This window comes from Eptesicus fuscus, chromosome 9 (assembly GCF_027574615.1).
Source record: "Eptesicus fuscus isolate TK198812 chromosome 9, DD_ASM_mEF_20220401, whole genome shotgun sequence".
NCBI classification, from domain to species: domain Eukaryota; kingdom Metazoa; phylum Chordata; class Mammalia; order Chiroptera; family Vespertilionidae; genus Eptesicus; species Eptesicus fuscus.
This window is the reverse complement of record NC_072481.1, coordinates 55896027-55917304: the sequence shown is the minus strand read 5'-3', so window position 1 is coordinate 55917304 and position 21278 is coordinate 55896027. Positions and strand designations below refer to the sequence as shown.

General features: G+C 41.7%; 1 protein-coding gene across 1 annotated transcript in view; it reads right to left on the bottom strand.

The window, feature by feature from the left end:
* The window catches only part of AK5 (adenylate kinase 5), a 200830-nt gene that overhangs the window by 164009 nt on the left and 15543 nt on the right, over positions 1 to 21278 (bottom strand). Inside the window, exons 4-5 of the mRNA XM_054721084.1 lie at positions 18536 to 18705; positions 18312 to 18425 (exon numbers count right to left, since the gene is read on the bottom strand). Of these exons, the coding sequence (XP_054577059.1) occupies positions 18312 to 18425; positions 18536 to 18705 (284 nt within the window). The remainder of the gene's footprint in view (positions 1 to 18311; positions 18426 to 18535; positions 18706 to 21278) is intronic.

The window sequence follows — 21278 nt, the reverse complement described above, 5'->3', positions numbered from 1 at the left end:
AAATATATGACAGCCAGTTTAATTTGAATTTATATATTTAGTAATTACTTAGGAGATTCAAATTATAACTGTATCTGCATTTTCTCAAGGAACTGGCCTTTTCTATTAAAGACATTAAGGGAATTGGGCCTGGAAATTAAGGAAATACAGTAGTTTATGTCTGAGTGAATCACTGTACAAAAAAGACACAATGGTAACCCTGGGAAAGCCTTTTGTCACTCATCCTTATCAAACATTCTGGGGAAATAAAACCAATATGTGCTGGCATGAAAGAATAAAGATATAGTTACTTAACTACTATTTGCAGTATAGAAGAGGGCTGTGAGAAACACAAAAAGTAGATGCAAGGCTGTGCTTTAATGAATTTGTACTTGTGCTGTATATTTTCCTTTTGCCTCGCTAGTCACTCTCACCATTCTCTCCCCAGCTCTGTGTCCTGGGTGATTCACTCTTCTGGAATGAATTGATGGGTTCTCTTGCCCACTGGCTTCCAGATGTTTTGGACCTTGGTAAACATCAGCCGGAGATCAGAGAAAGGGAGGTGAAGAACACCTGAATATTTATTGCCTTGGCTCTCATCCTGTGGCGTCATCATAGGCTGGCTACCTCTCTCTACTGAAGGTCAAGGCTCCTGTAAGGAAGCCTTCTTTATATATCTGTCCTTTTTTTCTAGTTTTAAGTAACTGTTCCCCTATTTTGAACTTGTAGGCCTAGGATGGTAGCAGATCCCCTTTTTTACCAGCCTCATGATATTGAGAGAACCTTTGTAGTTTCCTCAGGATTTGTATACACCTTTGTCAGTTGTTCCTTTATTAAAGACTAGAGGCCCGGTGCACGAAATTCGTGCACGGCGGGTAGGCGGGAGGGAGTGTGTCCCTCAGCCCAGCCTGCACCCTCTCCAATCTGGGATCCCTCTCACAATCCAAGACTGCTGTCTCCCAACCGCTCGCCTGCCTGCCTGCCTGATTACCCCCTAACCACTCCCTGCCAGCCTGATCGTCGCCTAACTGCTCCCCTGCCAGCCTGATTGCCCCTAACTGCCCTCTCCTGCCAACCTGGTCACCCCTAACTGTCCTCCCTGCAGGCCTGGTCACCCCTAACTGCCCTCCCCTGCAGGTCTGGTTCCCTCCAACTGCCCTCCCTTACAGGCCTGGTCCCTCTCAACTGCCCTCCCTTGCCGGCCCAGTCACCCCTAACTGCCCTCCCCTGCTGGCCTGACACCCACAACTGCCCTCCCTTGAAGGCCATCTTGTGGCAGCCATCTTGTGTCCACATGGGGGCAGCCATCTTTGACCACATGGGGGTGGCCATCTTGTGTGTTGGAGTGACGGTCAATTTACATATTACTCTTTTATTAGATAGGATTTCTGCTTAGCCTATCTGAGTACACCATATATTTCCTGTTGGTACACACCAATCTGATGAACTAATAGTTAACAATTTAAGGTGCTATAGGAACTAATAGTTAACAATTTAAGGTGCTATAGGAACTAATAGTTAACAATTTAAGGTTCTATAGGAACTAATAGTTAACAATTTAAGGTTCTATAGGAACTAATAGTTAACAATTTAAGGTGCCAGAGAAATATCCAAGGCTTGGGATCCTAAGGGAATGTGTTCAGGAGACGGTGAGATATGATGAGCAGTAAAACATTACTATCAAGGAGACACAAATAGCGAGGGAACAAGGGATGTGTTTAAGGAATGGTAGTAAGGCAAGCCAAGTCTCGGATCAAATTGCATAAGGGGTCCACAGAAACACAAAAACCTTAGGACATTACTACTGAGAACACATCTTCTGTGAAATTCTCCACATTCTAAGTAATTTCTCATTTGAGAAAGTGTGAAGATTAGTGAAAATGACATTATTGAGATAACTGTGGATGTGCTTTAAATTTAGTACTTTGGCATTATTAGCAACAGCCTGCTTGCTCCATAACTATGGCAACATGTTATGGCTGAGAACCTTTGATGTGTGCTATTAAACACTGAATTAAAATGTGCACTTTAGCATGCTTAAGATTTAGCTTTGTTCAAGGTTGTTAACTTGGTAACATGTAGACTCTTGGGTTCCACCCACTAGAAATTGTAATGCAGTAATTCTGAGCAGGGGCTTAAACAATCTGCATTGTTTAACAAGGCTTGTGCCTGATTCTGATACAAACCATATAGGGAGAAACATGCTTGTGGACAATAGGCAGCATTCAAAGCTTTGAACCAGAGGGATGAATTAATGACAGTGGTCTTTTAGAAAGATTAATCAGGACACAAAATAGGCAGAATGTGGAGAGAACAAGGTCAAGAAGGGTAGATAAGCGAGGACTACAAAGTCCAAATATACTGGAGTGAGCACCTGGCATGGAGGAAAAGGACAGATATGAGCAAAGTGAAGAATGGGCAGGTATTTAAAAATATATTTTTATTATCCAGTTTTTTTCTATATAGTGTCTTTTTTGTTGTTGTTAATCTTTACCTGAAGATACTTTTTTCCATTGATTTTTAGAGAGAGTGAAAGGGACGGGTAGAGACAGAGAGAAACACTGATGTGAGAGAGACACATCAATTGGTTGCCTCCCACACTTGCCCCGACCGGGGTCAGGAGTTGAGCATGCAACCAAGGTACATGCCCTTGACCGGATTTAAACCCGTGACCCTTCAATCTGTGGGCTGATACTCTAACCACTGAGCAACCGGCCAGGGCTTTTTATTTATTTTTAGACAGAGAGGAAGGGAGAGGGAGAGAGAGAAACAATGATGCAAGAGCAAAACATCAACCAGCTGCCTCCTCCATGCCCCTTACTGGGGACTGAGCCTGCAACCCATGCATGTGCCTGACAAGGAATTGAATCGGCAACCTTTTGGTATAAGGGACGTTGTTCAACCAACTGAACCACACTGGGCAGGACATGGGCAGGTATTTTTTATTTATTTAGTGCCATGGTGAGGTGGTTTAAAACACATGGACAAATGTTTTTGTGTTGTTTTTTTTACACTCCCTTCTAAAAATATAGTGGGTTCTACCAGCCCTAGTGACTCTAAGGGACAGAAAGTGGTAGAAGTAACACAATAGCTTTTGAAGCTAGGTTAATAGGGCTTCCTTCAGGTTCTCTCGCGTTACATGCATTTGGAGCCTTGAGCTGCTGTGAAGTACAGCCACTCTGAGGCCTTCCCGTAGCAAGATAAGAAAAGATACCCAAGGAACTCCAACCATTCCAGCCCCCGCTGCTCTGAGCCTTCCAAATCGAGCATCAGACACATGAGTAAAGAAGCCTACCTCTAACCGTCATTTAAATGCAACATCACTAGAGATCTTGACTCAAAGCCAACCACCTGAGCAGTTCTTGATTTCCTGATCCATAGAAAGCAGGTCAGCTTATAAAATATTGTTCTTCTCGACCACTAGGTTTTGGGTGATTTGTTAGGCAGCAACAGTACCTGAATTATATGGCAAAGTCAATGATAACTGATTTTTCTCTTTGTATGAAATTTAGAAATTGTTTTTTCACTTTATATAGGGCAATTATAAAAATCTCATCAACATTTTAACTTTAATGGTCCTTTGTAATTACAACACATCATAATAAAAATAAATGGATAATTATCTAGTACCGGTAATATATTCTCAAATTCAAGATCTAATTATTAAATAAATATAAGCAAGCATCCAAGTCAACAGTTTCAGGAGAATGCATCCACATTTTTTAAAAATGTTTTTGAAAGTGCTAATACTTAGGAAAAAATTGTGTAATTAAAATTAAATCACTCCCCATTAGAAGCAAATCAAATTGGTCCCCCATAGGAACAGCAAATCAAATTAGGAGTCTGTCAAATCAATTCACTATGCAAGTAGGATGACAGCCCTCTGAGGATTGATTTTCTTTGATCTCTACGCTTTTTTGAAAAAAACTGTGTCTAGTTGAGAATTTTTTATATATTCTATCTCACAAAGACTCTGAACTTAACTCTATTTTTAGAATCCTTTTAAATGGCAAAGTTGAGGTTAAGTTACAGATCCTGGAGGAGCTCACTACTAGAAAAAAAAAGTTTAAAATAGGCATATATACCTGTTAAAAAAAAAATTAAAATAGGCATGTATAACAGCTCCAGCAGGTCTCACCCTCTTTTGTCTCACAATGCACAGATAAATGAAATTCACAAGAACTGTGTGTGCTCATGAGCCACACCCCCCTTGGAAGCACAACTCCTGGAGTCCTTTATTTCTCACCCAAGAAGCCTGAAGGAATGCAAATGAGTAGGAGTGGCATTATTACAGGGATAATCTTGGGTCTATTACTGTACTTGAAATAAATACTTCTTAAGCACTGGTGAAAGCTAAGGTGTCTGGAGGGGGGACTTTAAAGTCCCCTCTTTACTTCTCCCCCTTGAGAGGAGGAGAAGTACAACCCAAGTAAAAAATGCTTAGTGCCTGCTGTTACTAGGCATCAGTACTTTTTTAAAAAAAATAAATTTATTGGGGTAACATTGGTTAATAACATTATAAGATATATACATTTTTCTTTTTAAAATCTTTAATGTTGAAAGTATTACATATGTCCCCTTCCTCCTACCCCCACCCCCCCGACCTCCGGGAATCAGTACTTTTAACTAACATTACATCTCAAAACTCTGATAATAAACCATGGTAGACTGCTGATTTAAACATGAGTTTGGATTTGTGTAAAAGAAGCCATTACTTTAAGTATTCCCCAAATGATCTCTAATTGCTATGCATCAGACATATTCAATTCCCTAGTCCATGCTTCCTTAAGGGGGGTACGTGCACCTCAGGAGGATGACTCAAGATACATTGGAGGGCAGAAAGAGATATTAGATCTTCTGTTTAAATTACCTTTCAAAAACCTGACAAGTAGGAGAAATCAAATATATAGGCTGACCCCTACTAGATCAGGCAGCTCTCTGTCACCTATGTAGGGGTCTACATGTGTTTGTGAGGTATTTCTCTCTCTCTCTCTCCTCCCCGCTCCCATTGTGTGTGTGTGTGTGTGTGTGTGTGTGTGTGTGTGTGTGTGTGTGACAAACAACAATTACAATCAGTCACAGTTGTGACAAGAGGAGGACAAGAGGCACCGCAGGGTGTGGCCTCCAATGCCTGGTCAGGGCCGGGAGTGGGGGACTGCTGTGAGTTGGAGAGCGCCTACACCAATGACAGCAGCGCTACTCAGATGTAGGAATGTGGACTGGGAGCAGCCAAATCTCCAAAATTTTCACGACAAGCCAGAAATCTGCTGTTTAATATGAAATCTCTCAATTTTAGTGATATGATGTACATTTAAAAAAACTGTCTGAAGCCCACATTTAGCCTGCGTGCTTCTAGTCTATGACCTCGAGATTAGAGAAAGTGAGTGGTCTAGAATATCTGTATCCCCTCCCTTGGGATCTTAGCTCTGTCTTCACTGGCTGGTGGCTTTAGGCAAGTGTCTTAACCTTTTGCACTCGCTTGCTTTTTTCTCGATTCCTTTATTCTACTCGGGATTTAATTTTTTAAATACCTCAGATTTTACAAGCGCGGCAGTAGAATAAAAAACTGGAGTTTCTTTTCATACAAACTTATTTATTTGGATTTTTTAATATTTCAAATTATTGATACATTCAAAGAGTAATTTTAATCTCTATAATTTTTCATGGTGTGATATTTTTTGAAACATTCACCCACATGAAGACCTGGTTTACATTCACATGTTTCCCAAATATAAATCGTCTCTCTTCTTCCTCCTTTGATTTTTCTGTTAGAACAAACAACACAATCTTTGTGGGTTTTGTTAGGGTGAGGTGTGATTATATGGAGCTTTCCATCTAAACGTTCCTCTAAGTTAGTGGATAATAATCTACCCCTGGAAGTTAGTGTACCATCTCTGAATTCTCCAACAAGATCATGAACTAGTTTCCTGATAAATTTCACATGCGTTATCAGTTTTTCATTTTTTCTTTTTTGGCATCAGTTGAGATGGCATTTACATTTTACTTGTCCTTTCATGCTAATGAAAACAAGAAAAGATGCTGGAAAAATAGACAAAAATCCCCCTTCCCCCCGCGGTGAAACTATGTGTCGAGTGTGGCTCGAAATATGAGCTGCTATCGATGCTAACCGTGTCGAGTCACACTCGACATCCGAGTGCAAAAGGTTAACTTGTCTGAGCTTTAGTTCCCTTACCTGGGAAGTGGAATAACAACAGCTAATGTTGGGGAGTAAAGTGATAACACAATAAAAATAAATTATAAAATGTGTCTACTCAAATACAAATTTCTAGAAACAATATACTTTGCTTGCACCAAAAGTATAGGAACACTGGAAAAATCACACCAGTTGAACACCAATTGGTATCTATAAATACAGTAGAAATGTCTGGATCTTTTAGACATTTGGTTCACAGAAACATAAAATATATATATTTTTTATTTTGCTTGGAAGAAAACCAACCAACATTATCATCAAGAAAGTTCTGCATAGTTCTCAAACAAGACAGCCAGGGCACCAAACCACTCCCCACACGGAAATCACGCGGAAGCGGATTCACAAGCCTAGCCAGGAAAGGCCCGGAGGCAGCTCTAGGGACCACTCCTGAGGAGGGAGGAACTGGGAAGAAAACTGGGGGAATCAAAAGAGGGGGTACAGAGTGGAGGGGATTGTTTTTTAATGTGTAAAACCAAGATGGGTATTGAGAACACCAGCAGTAATCAGTGGGTGCCCAACTGAGCACTAATCGGAATTAGGGGAAAAGGTAGCTCATTCATAATAATAGCAAAACTATGAACTACCTAGGGACAAAGCTAACAAAAATGTACAGCTTTTCCATAGAAGATTATAAAACTTCATTTACTGAAGAACATAAAGTAAGGTCTGAATAAATGGAGTGATATGGTAATGTTTCAGTTCTCTGAAAATTAATCTACATGTAATATCTGTGTTGAAATTCAAATAAAAATATGAACAGATTTTTATGGATCTGACAAACTGATTCTAAAATTCATAAAGAGTTAATGTGCCCTGGCCGGGTGGCTCAGTGGCTGCAGCATTGTCCCCACATCGAAAGGTGTGGGTTCAATTCCCTATCAGGGCACATACCTAGATTACGGGTTCCATCCCCAGTCGGGGCATGTGTGGGAGGCAGTCAATCTCTCTCTTTCTCTCTCTCTCTCTCTCTCTCTCTCTCTCTCTCTCTCTCAAATCAATAAAAATATATCCTCAGTGAGGATTAAAAAAATAGTTAATGTATAGGCATAACCAATTTAGAAAAGAAAAAGAAGGGGAGAGCATTGTCCTTTGAACATAAGGTTGTAATTTAGAGCTCTTCAATTAAGTCATGATATTGGCACAGAAATATGTAAACAGACAAAAGGAGTAGAGAAACCATAAAGCAGACCCATGTCTATACAGGAATAAGTCATTTCAATGGACAAAACAAATGATCTTTGGACTACTGGATACATTTTCCATTTTCATTTAAAACATACAATAAAATTCTATTTCTACCTCACACTATATCCAACAATTAATGCAGATAAATACTTGAACCTTCAAAACACCTCCCCTCTATCCTAGAAAGTCCATTTTGAAAAATATTCCAGAGAGATTTTTTTTTTACATATGCAAAGGGCGATGTGTACTAGTATAAGGATATTGGTCCCAATGCTGTTGGTAATAAAAATTTTAAAGCAACCTGAAAGTCTACCAATAAAACGTTTTTATAGAATGTAACATTTATGAAACAGTGATACGAATGAGCTAGGTCTATAAGCATAAACACAGATACAGCTCATAAACAGAATGCACGGTGAAACCAGCACGTTATGGGATGATATAAATAGACTGAGAAAATAGCTGGAGCAGGTCCCTGTGAGATATAGGAAGTAGTCCAGCATGTAGAGTGCATATGTAGATACATAAAACCAGAGAATTAGCTGGGGCCAGGGAGTTGATATACCATAGTTAAATATAGATAGTTTTAAAATTTGAATTAAATGTTTAGATATTTAAATTAATATCCTATATAATAAAAGGGTAATATGCAAATCGACCAAACAGCGGAATGAGCGGTCGCTATGATGTGCACTGACCACCAGGGGGCAGACACTCAATGCAAGAGTTGCCCCTGGTGGTCAGTGTGCTCCCACAGGGGGAACGCCACTCGGCCACAAGCGGGGCTGACGGCTGCAAGTGCAGCAGCGGTGGTGGGAGCCTCTCCCACCTCCGTGGCAGCACTAAGGATGTCTGACTGCTGCTAAGCCGTCAGTTGGACACCCCCTGAGGGCTCCCGGACTGCTAAATGGTGCAGGCCAGACTGAGGGACAAAATTCGTGCATGGAGGGGTCCCCTCAGCCCAGCCTGCACCCTCTCCAATCCAGGACATCCCTCTCACAATCCTGGACCGCTGGCTCCTAATTGCTCACCTGCCTGCCTGCCTGATTGCCCCTAACTGCCCCCCCTGCAGGCCTGGTTGCCCATAACTGCCCCCCCGCTGCCGGCCAGGTCGCCCCCAGCTGCCCCCTCCCTACTGGCCTGGTTGTTCATAACTGATGCCCTCTGCCAGCCTGGTTGCCCCCAACTGCCCCCCCCCATGCCAGCCTAATTGCCCCCAACTCCCCCCCTCCCCCGCTGGCCTGGTCTCCCCCAAGTGCCCCCCCCACCGCCAGCCTGGTCACCCCTCATGGCCCCCCCCACCAGCCTGGTCGCCCCACACAGCCTGCTTGTTCAGTCATTTGGTCATCCCTCACTAACCCCTCTGCTGGCCTGGCCATAGGCAGCCATCTTGTGAGGGCATGAGGGTCAATTTGCATATTACCTCTTTATTATATAGGATGGTTGAAATACCCTATACATATATATTTAAATATAGATTTGGTGTAGGCTTCCCTCCTCCATTTTCAATAATAGCACCCCAGAGTTCTTATTGGTTTTAGCTTTTTTATTGTTTAGTTCATGAATCTTCAGTACAGAAATCTGGCTTTTCTCCCCACTCCTATCCCACGGAATATGCAAGTCTACAGCCTTTAAAACACCTTGCTTAGGTTCTGACGGAGGCCTCTGGGTTATCCAGTGAAATCTCGGCTATGCACTATTGCGGTATGTTCAGTTGGTGGTGAAGAGATCTGCGATGGCTCACTTGCCTGTTTTGGTTGCTTTCCCTTCCCTTACCCATTAGCTCATTTTAACAATCAGGACAAAGGGAAAAACATCTCAGATAGGGATCATATAAGGCAGGGGTGGGGAACTTTTTTCTGCCAAAGGCTATTTGGATATTTACAACATCATTCAAGGGCCATACAAAATTATCAACTTACAAATCAGCCTGCTATATTTGGTCAGTCATTTAATTAACTCAGCCCTAATGCCTTGGCAGGGCCAGACCAAATGCTTTCTCAGGTCTTATACGGCCCACAGGCTGGACATTCCCCACTCCTGATATAAGGGAAGAAACGGGGGCGGGGGTGTGTGTGTGTTCAATTCCCAGAACAGACCAGCCTATTCCTGAAAACGAATGCATTTGCCTACCCCTCATTATGTTGCCCGCCCCCCTCCCAACCTCCCCCAGATTTCTCTGGAACCAGAGGTTAATCTGTGAGTTTGACAACTGCTTCTCCCTTCTCTGGCCATTGAATTAAAGCTTGTGCTGCTCACACCAATAGGAGAAGGACAGAGGGTTCTTCTGGGGAACCAGGTCCCCACAGTGGGGGCCCGGATGATCCTGGATTGGTAACAAACTGTGGACGTAAAAGGGGCCACACGCTGACCTGACAAGCTCAGGGAAGGCCTGCATGGCGGTCTTGCAAACTCAAAGACCTAAAGTATCCACAAAGGATGGTCTAAAATGAAAACTTTAAATAACAGCAGTTATGGTGGGTAGCCATGTCCTAGGCCGGTATCTTCCCTGAAAAAAGCCAGTCTTTACCTTAACAGAGCCTATTGTCTTTTTGCATCTATGATAACATCTTTGGAATGTCAATGTAATTTTTATTTTTCCAGACCCCTCAAAGCACAGGCACTACTCTGCGGAGACCACAAATCCCCTCATTGTTATTGAGTTACTTATTTACTGTTAACTATCCTGCACCCACCTAAATAAAAGAAGTATGTGTCTTATCATTTTACTTTTTAATCCAATCCCAGAGGTTTCCCCACTTTGCTTTCTCCTGCCTCCCTAATCTATCACCAATGGAGTTCATGTAACCCACTTATGTCTCCTTTTTTGATTGTAATGTATAAAACAAGGTAAAAAACATTCATTCTCCGGAGCATTATCCCAATACCTTGAGAGTCTGCTTCCCAGCAATTGTCCACAGTTTGGCTCAAATAAACTCACAAAAATTCTTTACAGGTTGTTTTTTTTTTTTAACCTTAACATTACATTCTGCATCCCTTTTTCCTTCCAACCAACTGAAATCTGGCCATGGCAGTGACCTAGCTTTCATCACACAGATGTTAACCATGTCCCATGGCAGTGGCTCTCAAAGTGTGCTCTTGCGACCCCTGGGGATTGCTGAGACCCTTACAGGGATGCTATAGGTCAGAACTGTTTTCATGTTAACACTAAGAAATTATGTGTCCTTTTCCCTGTCATTCTCTCAAACATGTAGAGTGGTGTTTTCCATGGTTATATGAAATGTGCTATCACAGTAGCTGGAATGCAGAAGCAGATGTAAGAATCCAGCTCTCTTTTATTAACCCAGAAATTAAAGAGATTTGCATTGCCTCTCTTATCACTAATTTTTTGTTTTGGAAAATACGGTTGCTTTTCATTAAAATGTGTTATTTATGTTCATCTGTATGGATTTATTGTTATTTTAAGATGATTATCAAATATTTTTAAATTTTTGTTTTAATTTTTATATGGTAAATATCAATAGGTAGAGCCCATGTAAATGAAAGCCTTTTGAGATCTTTAATAATTTTTAAATGTGTAAAGGGGTCCATGACCAACATGTTTGAGAACCACCGCCCTAGGGACAAAGACTTGGGAAGAACCTGCAGCATCTCTGAGCGAATGTGAGGACTGAAGCTGGCCCGCTCTCACCCACATAGAAGAGAAATCAGTTTCTGTGTTATGCCACTGATTCATTTTATATATATACTAGAGGCCCGGTGCACGAAATTTGTGCACGGAGGGAGGTTGTACCCCAGCCTGTACCCTCTCAGCCCAGCCTGTACCCTCTCCGATCTGGGACCCCTCAAGGGATGTCCGACTGCCCGTTTAGGCCCGCTCCCAGCCGTTTAGGCCCAATCCCTGGGATCGGGCCTAAACGGGCAGTCGGACATCCCTCTCACAATCCAGGACTGCTGGCTCCCAACTGCTTGCTTGCCTGCCTTCCTGATTGCCCCTAACCGCTTCTGCCTGCCAGCCTGATTACCTCCTAACCACTCTGCTGCCAGCCTGTTTGCCCTCAACTTCCCTCCTCTGCCGGCCTGGTCACCCCTAACTGCCCTCTCCTGCAGGGTTGATCACCTCCAACTGCCCTCCCTTGCAGGCTAGGTCCCTCTCAACTGCCCTCCCTTGCAGGCCGGGTGCCTCCCAACTGCCCTCTCCTGCTGGCCATCTTGTGGTGGCCATCCTGTGTCCACATGGGGGCAGGATCTTTGACCACATGGGGGCAGCTATATTGTGTGTTGCAGTGATGATCAATCTGCATAGTACTCTTTTATTAGATAGGATAGAGGCCTGGTACAGGGGTGGGGGCCAGCTGGTTTGACCTGAAGGGTGTCCCTGATCAGGGTGGGGTTCCCTTGGGGCGTGGGGTGGCCTGAGCGAGGGGCCTGTGGTGGTTTGCAGGCCGGCCACACCCCCTGGCAACACAAGTGGAGGCCCTGGTATCTGGAATTTATTTTCCTTCTACAATTGAAACTTTGTAGCCTGGAGCAGAGCCAAGCCTGGGGCTCCCTCCAAGGCCCGAAGCCATTTGTGTTAGGGTTATAATTGAAACTTTGTTGCCTTAAGCGGGTGGGCCTGGCCAGGGTGTGTGGAAAGCTTTGCTTCCCCTGTTGCCAGTGGCAACCCTGGCCTGCTCTCTCAAGCTCCATTCTGCTGCCATTTGTTTGAATTTGTTTACCTTTTATAATTGAAACTTTGTAGCTTGAGTGGAGGCTTAGGCCTGCAACGGCTGGCAGAAAGCTTGGCTTCCTCTGTTACCTAGGAAACCTTGCTCTCTGTGGCTGTAGCCATCTTGGTTTGGGTTAATTTGCATACTCGCTCTGATTGGATAGTGGGCGTGGCTTGTGGGCGTGGCTTGTGGGTGTGTCGGAGGTATGGTCAATTTGCATATTTGTCTATTATTATATAGGATACTAGAGGCCCAGTGCATGAAATTTGTGCATGGGGAGGGGAGGTCCCTCAGCCCAGCCTGCACCCTCTACAATCCAGGACCCTTTGGGGGATGTCCAACTGCCGGTTTCGGCCCGATCCCGAAACCAGCAGTTGAACATCTCTCTCACAATCCTTGACCGCTGGCTCCTAACTGCTCACCTACCTGCCTGCTTGATCACCCCTAACTGCCCCCCCCGCCAGCCTGATCACCCTTAACAGCCTCTGCCTGCCAGCCTGATGGCCCTTAACTGCCCCCCCTGCTGGCCTGGTCACCCCCAACTGCCTCCCCCACCAATCTGGTCGCCCCTAAGTGCCCCCCCTGCCGGCCTGGTTGCCCCCAATTGCCCCTCTCTGCCGGCCTGGTCACCCCCAACTGCCTCCCCCACCAATCTGGTCGCCCCTAAGTGCCCCCCCTATGGGCCTGGTTGCCCCTCACTGCCCACCTCTGCTGGCCTGGTCACCCCTCACTGCCGCCCTCTGCTGGCCTGGTCGCCCCACACAGCCTGCTGTTCAGTTGTTACTGTGAGGGCGTCGTGACCAATTTGCATATTACCCTTTTATTAGTATAGATTTTCTTTTTACAGCATCTTGTATTTACTCTGAATAATAGAGACAATAGTCATAAAAGTGGGACACTATCTAAAACTGAAATATGTGGCATTGGTTTGCTTGGGCAGTAAAGGCACAGATATTTTAGGCTAGAAAGTTAATGGCTCTTGTTATGTCATTGCAAAATGTTTGGTACAACTTGTGATAACTTGTATTGATGTTCCTATGGAGCCCATAGCTAAAGAAGAAATGGCTAGAAAGAAGTGGCTAGAAATGGCTAGAAAAGACAATAGTCATAAAAGTGGGACACTATCTAAAACTGAAATATGTGGCATTGGTTTGCTTGGGCAGTAAAGGCACAGATATTTTAGGCTAGAAAGTTAATGGCTCTTGTTATGTCATTGCAAAATGTTTGGTACAACTTGTGATAACTTGTATTGATGTTCCTATGGAGCCCATAGCTAAAGAAGAAATGGCTAGAAAGAGTTAGAATGTTGGTATGCATTGACTGTGCCTTTGCATATGACAACATATTATAATAGGTAACCCAAGAAAAAAAATGACCAATTTGCAAGCAGATGAAGAGAAAAAAAGTTTGAAAAGCAAACTGTTTGTATACCTCCAAACAGAAGACAAGGCTATTATTGCTCCAAGGACTCCCATTAACAACCCCCTTGCACTTAAAGAAAAACAAAAACAAAAACCAAACAAACCAGCCCTAAACCCAAACCCAAACTGTGGATGTTGTTTTCCTATCCAAGCCTGTTGTTTTATATGGCCTCCAGGTATCTGCCATCAAAATGAGAAAACAAAGAAGTAAAGTGTTTTAACACTATATCCAGGAAAGAACTTTGAGTGTAGTTAAAGGCAATGGAACTAACTGGAGACAAAAAGAGAAGTCTACCATATTTTTGAGGAAATGGTTTTACTGAAGTAACCAAAAGCTTGTATTTTTTTCAAACTTAAAAATAGCTCTCAGGAGTGTAGTCACCAACATGCCACTTTGATGTGGTTATGCAGGGCAATAGACAACAGGAAATACTTCTCGAAAGGCGGGGGTGGGGGTGGGGTGGGGGCGGGGGCTCAGAAGGGAATAGACAAAGAGTTATTCCGTGAGAGCAGAAGCAGGAGTTGGCTAGCCTGGGAAGTCAGTGTATTGCCAGGGCAAAAACCCTTTGCAATCCCTACCTCACAGAATTTGTTATTTGCTATGGTTCAGTGACTACTGTATATTCAAATAGGAGCCTTTATTTCACTTCTCCTGGTCTTGTTTTTCCACTGTTGACTGATGGCAGGGAGGGAAGACAAGTTGATGTTTAGTGCATAGATGGCTGAGTATGAGAAGTTGACCGGGGATCTAACAGAGAAAACTGCACATCTAGTAGAGATTCTTGAACTAGAGAATGGGACTCTGAGTTGTTTTCCTTGGGGAGTGAGTGAGTACATTCTATGTGTGGGAAGAAGAAAGAAAGCAGACAGTTGGATGGCTGGAGGGGCAAAGTGTTGTTGAAACTGCTACCAAGTTCTCTTGTCCTTCCATAGTAATAAAACTGTAGCCAGACACCTGGCTTCCCAACTGGACTACATTTCCCAGCCTGCCTTGTAATTGCAACATGACTGAATTCTCAATAACACCATGAAGTGATGGATGCCACTTCCAGGTCTGGGACTTCAGACCTTCACACTCTCTCCGCCCCCCGCACCCCCACTTCCATGCCAGCTGGACCCCACATGATGGCAACTCTGCTTCGACCATATGGACGGTGGCAGTGTCCTAGAGGATGGCAGAACAGCTTGGAAGGGACCATGATCCCGAAATGATTTCAAGGAGAAAAGCTGCCCAGCCAATGTGGACAGTTCACATTGATGCTATTACCCCCCCAAAAGTATACTTCTTTGTCTTATAAGCTACTTAAGGGTTAGTTCTTTTTGTTACACTGGTCTTAGCTTCACTAGTATATGGCTGGCATCAGAAATCCCTCTCTTATATCCTGGACCTGTGGGGAAGTCTTGGGGGAAATTTTTGCATATGGGCATATATGCCCACATGTGCACTAAAAAGAGCTGGTTAAAAACCAGGAGTCGTGTATAATAAAAACAATATTTAGTCTTTGTTTCAAATTACTGGCACAGAGCTTCTAAGACCCTTGAAATTTTCTGATAGGAGTGTCTTTTGTTGTTCATAATGACCTTCTGACCACATCTGCATCTAAGCTAATGAGATGATCCACGGTGGGGCCCCTATATAATATCAGAACCGGGCTGATTGCTAGAAAGACCAGACCTGAGATTAGAAGGTGGGACTTTCAGCCTCACTCCCTGACCTCCAGGGAGGGGAATGGATTAGAGATCGAGTTCCAAGACCTCTTCAGTAATGAAATTTGGGAGCTTTTGGGTTGGTGAATACATGAAAGGGTTGGAGGGTGGTGTGCCCAGAGAGGGCATGGGAGTTCCACACTCCCAGTCTCATACCTTGCCCTTCACAACGCTTCCTTCCATTTGACTGACTTGCATCCTTTCTAATAAACTGGTAAATATGTGTTCTCCTGAGGTCTGTGAGTTGTTCTAACAAATCATTAAACCTGACAAGGGTGTTATGGGAACCCCTGAATTTATAGCTGGTTGGCCCCTGGGACTTGGGAATGAAGTGGTGAGGGGGGGGGGCGCAGTCTGGTGGGACTGAGCCCTTTACCTGTGGGGTCTGTGCTAACTCTGAATAGTGTCAGGGTTGAATTCAATTGTTGGACACATGGTTGATGCTGATGGATTGGAGAACTGGTGTGGGACATCCCCACACATTTAGTGTCAGAAATGGTACCAGAAAAAAAAAAGATACCCCGGGAGCTTACAGTACACATAAGTTGTGGAGCAGTCAGGGCTGACCCTAACACATTGCTTTACATAAACACTTCAGCTTTGCCTCTGCATCCTCTGAACTCCCATAGTCAGCAATGGAGGCATCAGCCTTAGGTATCACTACACTGCCCACAGTGGCCAAGAAACTCCAGGCTGCTATGATACCAACCTAAGAAGATGAAAAATGGGTCTCTTCCAGACTCAGAGTGTAGTTGAGAACAGCACATACATGTGACTGCACATTCTAGAGAGATACCTGCTAAGAGGTTTCCCCAAACCAGCACTGTGACTCTCGGCCTATCACCCATGCCCAAGCTGTATACGAGTAGTGGGAGACTGATGTCCAGAGAGAGTTCCTGGGGAGTTGTGTGTTTTTTGCCCCTTTTCTCCTACCTGCCCCACTATAAGCTACATGAGGAAGAATTTCAGGATCTGAGATGTCACTTTAGGTTTCTGAGGCTGAGCCAGGCCCAACCTGAGGGTAGCAGAGATATAGTAAATTAAATGAAAAATTAAAGTTTTGATTTAGATTGAACAGAGCTTTTTTAATTAATTTTTTTATTGAGATATAATTGTGTACTAGACTTTTTAATACCTGCAAATGAGACTATCTGTTCATGTTTTTAAAGTGACCAGAAAAGCTACTGGATCTCCCTTAGTTATTATCCAGGGGAAGATATAGGATGCTTGAAAGGCAATAGAGAGAATCAAATAGATATTTTATGCTTGTGCTTGCCAAGTGCATCTCATTCAATACATAGGATGGGGACCAGGTTTGGGTGGGAATGCCTGCCAGCCTCTTGCTCATGCTCCGCCAATAGCCAATAATCATATAGAATGGCCGCCAGAGCATTTTCATTAGCCATTCCATGTGGCAGCAACAGCAAAAACAACAAAACATTGATTTTCCTAGTATTTCTCTCGTCAAGGCCAGAGCAATTAGAACCAAGCCCTTAAACCGAGTGAGCACAGATGCTGTGGCCTGTCTGTGGAAGGAGGAAGCGGAGGAGGGAGAAAGACGCTGCCGCGCAAAGGTGTCCTGACACAGTGAAAGGGAAGATTCAAAGAAAGGCTTTAGGGAGCTCTCTTCTGGCCTCAGACTGCCTGCCTGCCTCCAGGCTTCCTCCATGAGAGACACAAACTTCCACCTTATTTGACCTAATCCTCTCTGATGTAATAGCTAGATGTAATATATTAAACACTTCTTTAAATAAGTAAAAAACAAACAAAACAAAAACAAAAACCAGGTCTGTAGAAATATGGACAAAGGAAAGCAGGTAATTCACACAAGAAAGAAATACAAATGGCCACCACCTACATGAACATATACTTAACCTAAGTAGTAACTCAAGAAATGTAAATGTGAAAAATGAAATACCATTTCTTATGTGTTATGTTGCAAAAATTTTAAACACGAATTTTATCTGGTTGAAAAGAATGTGAATTATATCTGGGAGAAACAGATTCTCTCATTCAATGTTGATGAGACTACACCTGGGAAGACTTTTTGCCAGACAGTCTAGAAATAGCTATGAATGTTAAAAATGCATCTGTATGAATATGTGCACATGTGCATGCATGGGTGTGTGTGTGTGTGTGTGTGTGTGTGTGTGTGTGTGTGTGTGACGTACAGGAAAAGGCCTGAAATATATGTAAACAACAAACTTAATAGTGTTTTTGTTAAATATATTTTTATTTATTTCAGAGAGGAAGGGAGAGATTGAAACATAAATGATGAGAGAGAATCATTGATTGGCTGCCTCCTGCACGTCCCCTATTGAGGATCGAACCCGCAACCTGGGCATATACCCTGAACGGAAATGAACCGGAGACCCTTCAGTCTGCAGGCTGACGCTCTATCCACTAAGCCAAACCTGCTAGGGCTTAATAGTGTTTTTACTAGGAGAGGAGGGTCAGTGGAATGGAAGGAGGGTATTAATGAACTTTCACTTTTTATACCAGGACTTGAAAGTTTTATAGCCAATAATATTTTTGTAATTCAAATTTTTAAATAAAAAAAATCAGTTACACTAGCTTTTCAAAGATTAAATAGATATTCAAAATGTTTTCATTGATTTATTTCCCTTTAAAATAGATGTGTTGGGTGCAGAGCAGGCATAATCTACTCAAATTTGAGTAACTTTGGCAACCGGAACCCTCCTTTGTGATAGGTAGATAGTTTAGTATTTCACAAACCCAGGAAGAGGGCTTCCTTAATTGGTAACAATGCAAATACAGTTGATGTTGTATATCCTTGGGTAGTAACGAGTAAGACTTGTTTTTACTAATTAAAGATAAAAAATATAATCCTAGCGAAAGATTTTGAAATAAAGGCTACAGAGATTAGAATTTTCAGTAAAAACTTAAATCTGCTATTAATTTTTGTCTTTTCTTTTTGGCAGAGACTGTCTTCGGTTTTTAAGCTTGTGTGCCAAGGAAATGACCTTCTGCCACCTTGTACTGATGTACTTGCCTGTTTTCAGACCAGAATTCATTTCCAACAACATCAAGTCTTCCAAGAAGTCTTTTTAAAAAAATCTCTAAGTTTTAAGTAAAAAGTAGGTCATTTAAAATATAAGAAGACATTCTTACTTGGTCCTCAAAAGATAGAGCCTGGGCAACATCTCTTGGGAATCCATCAATAACAATGCCCTCTTCATCAGGAATTTGCATCAATCTCTGTTTTATCTCTGTAATTGTCGTTTCCTTTTATAAAGGAAAAAGGATGAAAAACGGCAATTAAGCTAAGTATACTCACAACTGGTATAAAAACTACAGAAGTGTTAAAAAAGAAAAAGCAAATTATACAGCCGTACCTGTGGGGCCAATTCTCCAGTTGTAATTATTTTGGCAATGAGACTCCATTTCCTGTTGCTGCTGGCACTGTGGATCTTCTTTCTTAATAATTCTCCCACTGAAATGTACTTGAACCCATAACGTTCTGCGATTTTCAAACTTTGAGTACCCTTTCCACTTCCTGGACCACCTACGATTTAAAAGAGGTTAAATCGTGACCTTCTGATACAATAAGAAACTCCCTTTTATACAATGATTGCCTTCATCTTCAGATGCAGCTTCTAGACTAACAGTAAAGACCAGGGCAGGTACGTGTTCCACTGGTGGCATCTCAACCCCATTCCTGAATGCAGAGCGAGTGCAGATTAACCAGGGAAAGGGTAGAACTGTCGTGATCAATGGCATTAAATGAGAGACAGTTTTTCCTTTACCTATTTTACTAAATAACTAATTTAAAAAGTTTTTGAACAATGCAGGTGAAAGATATCTTCACTATTATTCTATGCAAGCTCTCAGTTTTTTCCTCATAAACGAAGAAAAATCTATGGCATACACAGGACAATGACTGAAATAACAGACTTGTGTTTCATGTCAATAAAGAGTTGATGTGTAGTAGGGTGAACTATAACAATTATTTTTGAACCAAAGGCACACTAATTTTTTTAAATTAAAATTTTAATTGAATTTACTGGGGTATCATTGGTTAATAAAATTATATAGGTTTCAAGTGTACAATTCTATAATACATCATCTGTATATTGTATTGTGTGTTCACCAACCAAAGTCAGTCTTTTCCCACCATTATTTATTCCACCTTCACTCTCTTCTACCTTCCCCCATCCCCCTTTTACTCTCGTAATCACTATACTGTTGTCTGTGTCTATGAGTTTATTATCTTTTTGTTTGTTTGTTTGTTTAATCCCTTCACCTTTTTCACCAGGCCCCCAATAATATCGACACAACTTATTTAAATCTTTTCTTGAACTTTTTCTGCTCATGCATGTCCTTGCCCTATCTCCTTTAAGTTCAAGTTTTATGCAGAGTGAATGAAATAGATTCTCAAGGTAGAATAATTTTACAGAACTCATGATAACTTTGATTTTGTAATATGTTAGTGTGAAATAATCAACATTTGCAATATAACATAATACTAACACTTGATAGTTGCCATTTAATTTTAAAAGCATAAGTACTAAAATAATTATGAATATATGGCTCAAATTTTACTTCCAAATCATATTAGATTATTTTAGTTAATTTATATTTCTAAACAAGCTAGATGATTTGGAATCTAAAGTCTGAATAAATTTCAAAATACAGCATAGTAACCAGCCCAGTCTAATTTATTTGTTAACAATTATAAAAATGAAATGTTTTCAAATACCTAAGCATAAATTATTGACTGTAGACAAAATATCTTTAAAGTCAATGTCTAATAACTAATAAAATGCTTTGGTAATATTCATTAAAATATAATTATAATTTATTAAACAACATTGAAAATAAAAATTCAATAGGAAAGTGAGTTGATGTTCTCTCTACTAATTCAATATATTAAGTTTTGGAGGGTAGAAGTCATTTATATATAGTTATTTAGTAAATGTTTTTTATTCTTGTTATAAATAATCTTATATAATAAAAGCCTAATATGCTAAGTGTCTGGTCAGCTGTTCAACCAATCAAAGTGTAATATGCTAATGATATGCTAAGGCCTCTCAACCACTTGTTATGGCTTGCACTGATCACCAGAGGGAAGATGCTCAGACTGGTAGATTAGCTTGCTGCTGGGGTCTGGCCAATCGGGACTGAGCAAGATGGCCCAGACTCACCTTGGAGCCCTCCTGTGGTCCCTCCCTGGCCCCGATTGTGCACCGGTGGGGTCCCTCAGCCTGGCCTGCACCATCTCACAATCCGGGACCCCTCGGGAGATGTGGGAGAGCTGGTTTCAGCCCCATCCCGCAGGCCAGGCTGAGGGACCCCACAAGTGCATGAATTTGTGCATTGGGCCTCTATTATAAGTGAAAAAAAAAAAAAAAGACAAGTGTTTTGTTTTGACAGAAGAGTTCCAAGTGGGTAGACTTAGGGCTTATTTTCTCATTAAAAAATTTAATGTGCAGACGTCTAAGAACAATTAATATAATGAGAATCACCTCTGAACCCCAATCCCAAATAATGTACCTAATAATATCTGGCTTTCACCTTTTTATTGGTTTTTTCAACTTAGTATAGGAATTTGTTTACATTTTTATGGTTCTCTAAGAACCTCTTAATACTATTTGATTAGCTTTAACATTATGAACTATTATCAGATTAAATTCATTACTTTGCAAATCAAAAGTTAATTTTGGTTCTAAATAGCTGCTTTTAGCCTATTAACCTATGGGCAAATCATGGATTGGCTTGAAGGGAAAAAATTATGAACACTCCATCAAAATTTCAAATTGATTTAATCCCTGAAGAATGAAAGTTATCTTTCATAAACTATATTTTCATACTTAATCTTACAAACCATCAAACAAATAGAATATAAATACCACTGAATTTTAAAAAATTAAACATACTAAGAAATTTATAAGCACCTTCACAGAAAAAAAATTGTTTTTTGTCAACTAATGGAGGCAATAGCAGACAACACAATTGATTAATACAATTGACAGAGATTAGCATTAATTTATTGGATGAATTTGATTATAGAAACTTCTTAAAATTGCCCCAATTTTCTTAGATAACCTAAGGTTTGACTTTTCCTTTCTTCTTTTATCT